Genomic DNA, 6,534 nt, shown 5'->3' with positions numbered 1-6,534 from the left:
CACACACACACACCTCACAGTCTCAATATGTTTGCTGACAGCACAAATGATTTCCACATCCATCATAATAGCCGATACATTTATCCAAACTCATATCATAAAACGCACAATAAATCATTTAACATTGGTTGACATGCACACTTGTAAGAAAGATGTTTCATTAAAAACAAAGTGGGATATTTTTGTCACTTACAGCAGTTGGTTACAGCAAAACTGTTCGCCACTTCCAGATTGTCAATGTGGGGCGTCAATCTGAATTCCGAGGTGCCAAACTGAACCATCCCTATCCGAAATGCGCTGTACTCTTGATCCGCGCCCCTGGGAAAGAGTCCCCCTGAAACCCAAATGCAAATATGAGCTTCACTCGCACATTGTTCTCTGGTAATTAAAAAAATTTTCAGCATTTTACGCACAAAATCGTCGCTTCAATCCAAATGGTTGTTATGTTCAAACTAATGGATACGTACCGATTTGAACACTGGGCGAGCCTCCAAGCGCGCATCCCCATAAAACCAGCAGAACTGACACGGATAAATTCACTATCGTTTCCATGTCCACAGTTTAGGTGTCCACATCCACCAGGGGAGTTTGATATTCCTCGATGTCTCCGGAGCTGTTAGATCCCACATATATTGGAGACCTTCAGAAAACAATTCAAAATCTGCAGAAAATGACCGTTTTTTTCTGCAGGTGGCTAGCTGTGAAAGGACGCCAGCAGTGAAGGAATGGTCGCCTGCACTGTAAGTCTGCTGTCTGTTCTTCCGCTCCTCCTCGTCGCTCCGCTCCTGCCGGCAGCTGATACCTCCTCTAAGCGCACAGGGACACTGCGCGTCTCCGCTTGGCGCGCCGGAGATCCTTTCAACATCACACCCACATGTGAGGAACGTTAATGAGAAGGCGGACAGAGACGAAAAGAGCCGAGCGGCAACCACTTTGTGACAAGAGTGAACACTACACCTCCAGCGATAATGGGGAATATAACTCCAGTCTGTTTTATATGACAAGCTTTAGCTAAAGGCATTAGGCATTAACACATGGTGCATTGTTAATTCCACAACCTCCTAGGGTCACGATATGTGCAGTCAGTCACAGTTGTTCAACAAGTCGTTCGAAAGTCAAAAGGCTTTCTAACCCAACACACAGAACCTCTTCCTCACTAAGCATGAGTTAACTGAACTTCCCTTCTTTACTAACCCATTGGATTTAATGTAGAAGTCAATAGACAAACAAACAGACTTAAATGTGTTGAGGATCATTTTTAAATGTTTACACATCAGCAGCATAGTAGTGTATCTTCTAATGTTGGCACAATGTACAGCACTTCCTCTCAATGAAGCAGATAGGGAGAGAGGACAGACCTGCCTGTCTGATAAAGGTTGCTCTAGATCACTTCACTCTTGCAGGGATCACACTCCTGACCTTAGATGTATACCATTTCACTCTGAAGATGTATGCATGGCTCAATGTGCTGAATATCTTTAGCCTACAGATTTGAACCATCTAATCCTTTCTTCCCTGCTGGTTGCAGAATGCACAATGGAATATAGCTCAAGATATTTTCAACCTTAAGAGCTGTTTTGTATAATTGACAAAATGTCAGAAAAGCAGCAAAAATACATATTGAATAGACAATTTGATTTGAGGCCGGCAAATGTTTTTCGGTCACTTGAAAAACAAGTCTCCTCTACGGCACGTTAAAGGCCAACATTTCATACTGAGAAAACTCATCAAGCGCATCAGCTGGAGGCCATCACTCATGCCCTCCAGGAATGAATCTCCTCTTTAACTTTGATCTAGCGCTTATTTCCACCATCTGCATACAAATCAATGCAATGTAAATCTGTGGCTGGTTGTAACTGCCATTTAGAACAGGGTTAAATGGAGGAGAGCTGCTTCACAGCTAACAGGAAATAAATGGCATTCCTGTCCCCTTGTTTTATGATATGCATATCTCAGCCCGCACAGACAGATGTATATTAATCATTGGACGGTAGTAGGGAGCAAACTAATGAGGTAGGAGCTCAGGGTGTTGGCAGTTAGAAGCAACAGTGTGTATCATATTTCAGCACCATGGACAGCACATCACATATAACACTGTCTTCATTTAGCTATGAGTAAATGTAGGGCTGGGAATGTTGAAGGACATGTTAGGTTTGTGACTTTCTTGGTTTTGGCCATCATTTCTTTTGGATACAACACAAGAAAAACAAGTAATCGGAGGATAATGGAGGTTGCAAACAAGTCAACTGTTTAGTCAGATTATCTAAACCATTTTATTTGGAAATAAAACTGAAAAGGAAAGATAGTCTGAGTTGTCTGTGTTTCTGTCTCACAACTTTAACCTTTTAACAGTGTGTTTTCAGTTTGTGAAAGTGAATTCGTACATTTTGATAAACTAAAAATTGCACATAGCTCTACTCTCTCGTATTCAGAATCAGAATCAGAACCGTTTATTGCCATGGTATGTTGAACATACAAGGAATTTGACATGACGGGAGGTGCATAACATTTAACAATCAGCAACAATCAATCAGTGCAATTACCTCTGGTTGCAGAAAACCAAGATGGTGGCGGTGATAAACCAAGATGGTGACGGCCAAAATGCAGATTTCGAGGCTTCAAAATCTTAGTCCACAGGCCAATGGGAGACATCATGGTGACTAAGTCCACTTCTTAAAATACAGTCTATGGATGTCAGCAAATAACTTGGGAGGCACAATATGTATATTAGCAATAGAGACGATGGGCAAAACTATGAAAATAAGACTCAAGTTGAATGGCACAATAAATCCCCCCGTAAGTGCCAAACCTGTTGCACTGAACTGGACATCCAAACATTTGCTTTCTGGTGTCATTCTTTCTGTATATCCTATTTATGGCAGACTACACTGCATGCTCAGCTGTTTGTGTTTCACATACCCACATATGCTCATCTGCTTGACCTTGCCTGGAGGTTCTGTCATGCATGGATTCACTCTGCTGCTGCTAGACTGATATGCAATTTCAGTTTGATTATCTTACACCACAATTCACTAAATTTGCAGCCTGCGAGATGATTTAACTGTTGCTCTCATTTCATTTTTAGGAATGAAATGAGAGCAACTCATAATCAAATCATGAGCCCGCTGACTGTGTGAGAATGTTTACCATCGAGTCAATTTACACAAATAAACCGTAAGAGTGAGATGGGAATTTTGCACGTGCTAATGAAAACATTTGGACCTCCTGGAGAATCCAGCACTTTATAGCTGTTCAAACCAAGTCAGTGACCTTTTGAGAAATGTTTAACCACCATCTTCTGTGTCCCAGAAATCCTGTGCAGCGACTGTCTCCTGAAAAGCATTTACATTTCTGGCATTTAGCTGTTGCTCTTATCTAGAGAGGCTCACAATGGGTAGTATTTTAGTGTCTCACTCAAGGGCTCTGCAACGAGACTCTTAGCTTGTGATGGACAAACGCTGGCTGTTACTGTGGGGATCTGACACATGACCTTTTGGTAACAGAGTTTAATGATTTTAATGAATCCCTTGCCATCATTAGCTGCAGTACACAGAAACAATGGATAAGTGTTTGTGCAAATATTCTCTGGAAGTCCTTTCGGAGCCTAAGAGGACTGCTGTTTTCTAAATTACTTTCTTCTCTTTGATGTGTTTTTTTTCACATTTTATAATTATGTTTGGCCTCACCTTCAAAAATGAGTTGAACAAAGACAATTTAAAACAGCCAGTGCCTCTGTGACTTATAGTACAGTCGCTGCTGATGTGACAGTGACAGAGTAAAGTAAAGAGGTGATGTGAATACATAACAGGGCCTTTGGACCCACCGAAGTTGCTAAGCCAAGCATTTACTGCCATTAGAACAGTTCTGGGGAGTTAAACCTGCAGGGATCGGTTCCAAGGTCAGAAAGAGTGCTGAGACTGGACACTTTGACTGCATCAGCTTACGTCAATACCATTCAATCCGTACCAATGTTGCGCTGAGCACTCTTATAATTTGACCTCTAAAACACTGCCTCAGCCGCGGATCAGATGAGAGGTTCAAAGCTTAGACCCATTTAATCCTTATATAAATGATATCAAAGTTCTAACTTTAAAGGGTGTTATTACGGGAAATAGTCATGTTCATAAGTTGTTTTAAGAACAATGCATAACTTTTATTCCCAAAATTGTGTTTTATTCCATATTGTCACTCGCAAAAAAGCACAGACTTAATCCCTTTCAGCTCAAACTGGGCTCCTAGATATGAAGACGTGCAAATGTGAAGCGGTGCGGTGCTGATAATCAGCATTCATTGGCTCATCAACACAACTAATAGTTTCCAGCTGTCTGCATTGCGTATTTCATCTCTTGCATCCATTTCATCCATTTTTTTAATTTCCCTTTGCCTTTTACTAATGATGCATCCTCCTGAACCTCTTGCTGCTTGATGGTTTCCAGCTGAGCAGTCGTTGTTTATGACCCTATGATCATGAACACCCATTCAAAATATCTGTTTTAAAACAGTAAATTGTTTTCAATATTTGAAAGTGTAATTCAAATTAAAGACACAGCATTCTAATTTGAGAGTGGCACATTGTCTAGCCATCCTGTGTTCCCTCTACTATCAGGCTTTTCAGACTTCACCCTATCCTTTCTCTGCTTTGGGCAGAACTAACTAATGTAGGGACCCACAGTCATGGCTGTTTTAGAGATTGGTCGAATCTCGCTGGAACTGAGCTCCTCGCTACGTTGACCTCTGACAGCAAATGGAATCCTCCACACTTTCTAGACCTCCACATTTTGAGCGCTGCCAAAAGGCTGCTGCCAAACAGCCACCGTGCCTGTGAGGGAATGGGAAATTGTGGCTGACCTGAAATCCACTGTGGCATTTGGAAAATAGCCTATTATGTCTCAGGTTTCATAGAAAACCATCGCTATTCCCTATACACTGTGACAATAAGTAAACAAAGAAAGAAACTAACAGAAGTGACAGATGTCACTAGACTATTGTAATGGTGGTCAGTTAAAGTATATTAAAATACACCCTTGATTCTAGGATATGATATTTTGGTAGAAAACGATTTACAACACTGAAGGTATCATTACATCGCTGGTACAAAACCTACTTCTTTTGAATAAAAATACAAGGCTTACTCTGTATATTTTTGGGGCTAGGGTAGTTTTGTAAAAGCACAACACTGATGTGAGAGAGCCTTGTTCACAGTAAATGAGCTTCCAATAAGCCCTGTGGCCTCTCCTCCCCCACTGTCCCTCCACTAACTGTCATGGCGGTTTTCTTGGTGGCCTGGGTGGCAGCCTGGTGAGAGGTCGTGTTGGATTAGAAAGCACCTTGTGTGATATAGGTTACTGCACTGTGATGCTTAGCAGGGTGCTGGGGTGCGGGGGGGTGGGGGGGTGCACAGACACACACAAAGAGGCACATGAGTCACAAGGACTACTTGATACATCTACCATCCTGGTGTCGAGGATTTCATCTTTAAACCCCTTAATATAGTGTCCTTGCACCATTGGTGATCTGTCATCTGCTCTATTTGCATATTGTAATAATAATTGTTTGCTGCAGGTAACAGCCTGAGCTAATGACCAGGATTATAAAATGTGTATAAACATGTTTTAAGAAAAGCAACTGCTAACATGCAAAGCCTCGCTTCAGCTCTTCTAAAGGTTTTTACATGAATAATTTAGTGTAGTCTCACCACTGAACATATCTTATATTTTATCTCTTATATTCGGGTTTATGTACCAAACTGAAAACCTTTCGCCTGTATTTTAGCATGAAGTGGAAAGCAACCTCCGTTTTTATCACACTCTAAGCACAACGTGTTTTTTCTCCCAGGAGAGCATTTCATCTCATTACATTAAACAAATATAAATTTGACCATTGGAGGGCACTGCAATGCAGAATCCTTCTAATTTTAGATTCATTCAGAGCCTAAATGAGTCCTCAGATGATTCAAAACTAACCACAACTAAAGTTCTTCATTAGTCTGTGAAAACATAATGTGTCTCTTGGTGATTCAAGATCCATCTGTGATTTTAGAGGCTTCTTCCACTTGAGTGTGCGTGTAGTTACAGTCTGACTCCCATACTGTGTCTCAGGCAGGATTATTTGTGGTGACAGACAAAAACCCTTTTCCATGTCTGTAACCATGGCAGCCATGAAGAGAGAGAGAGAAAAATTAAAGAGAGATTTAAAATAAAGATCCCTGCAACGGGCTTCCTTTACGTGAGCAATTCTGGTCCTCAAACTCCATTAACTCTGTTCTCATGACATAAGGTCAGCATCTATCTTGCTTCATTAAGCTGGAGACTGATTTCATATGAAAAATCTTGCAAATGATACTCAGGGGTCATTTTTTCCAGGCAGGTTTGCATGAATAATAGATGGCCGGTGATGGTTGATTAAGATAGGTCAAACCTCGGTGGAAAAACAGCTGTGTTGTTGTGTGATACATGTCGGCACAACACAAGGGGAGATGCATATAGACTTGTTTCTTACTAAATCCATCCAGGATTAAAAATACAATAAAATAAC

The 6,534-nt window shown here is 41.1% G+C and overlaps 1 protein-coding gene across 7 annotated transcripts in view; it reads right to left on the bottom strand.

The window, feature by feature from the left end:
- gria2b (glutamate receptor, ionotropic, AMPA 2b) overlaps positions 1-910 on the bottom strand; it is a 47,949-nt gene extending 47,039 nt beyond the window's left edge. For 2 of the 7 annotated variants that reach the window (XM_031866881.1, XM_031866882.1), the window contains exons 1-2: positions 468-910; positions 194-334 (exon numbers count right to left, since the gene is read on the bottom strand). In XM_031866881.1, coding sequence (XP_031722741.1) covers positions 194-334; positions 468-552 — 226 coding nt within the window. In that variant the 5' untranslated portion in view covers positions 553-910. The remainder of the gene's footprint in view (positions 1-193; positions 335-467) is intronic. The other 5 variants (XM_031866879.1, XM_031866880.1, XM_031866883.1 and 2 more) reach the window with 4 other exon arrangements.
- Between the last annotated feature and the right edge of the window lie 5,624 nt (positions 911-6,534).

This window comes from Anarrhichthys ocellatus, unplaced genomic scaffold, assembly GCF_004355925.1.
Source record: "Anarrhichthys ocellatus isolate YVR2014 unplaced genomic scaffold, GSC_Weel_1.0 scaffold37, whole genome shotgun sequence".
In the NCBI taxonomy this organism is placed as follows: Eukaryota; Metazoa; Chordata; class Actinopteri; order Perciformes; family Anarhichadidae; genus Anarrhichthys; species Anarrhichthys ocellatus.
Note: the sequence above shows the minus strand (reverse complement) of the source record. Positions and strands in the feature narration are given on the sequence as shown.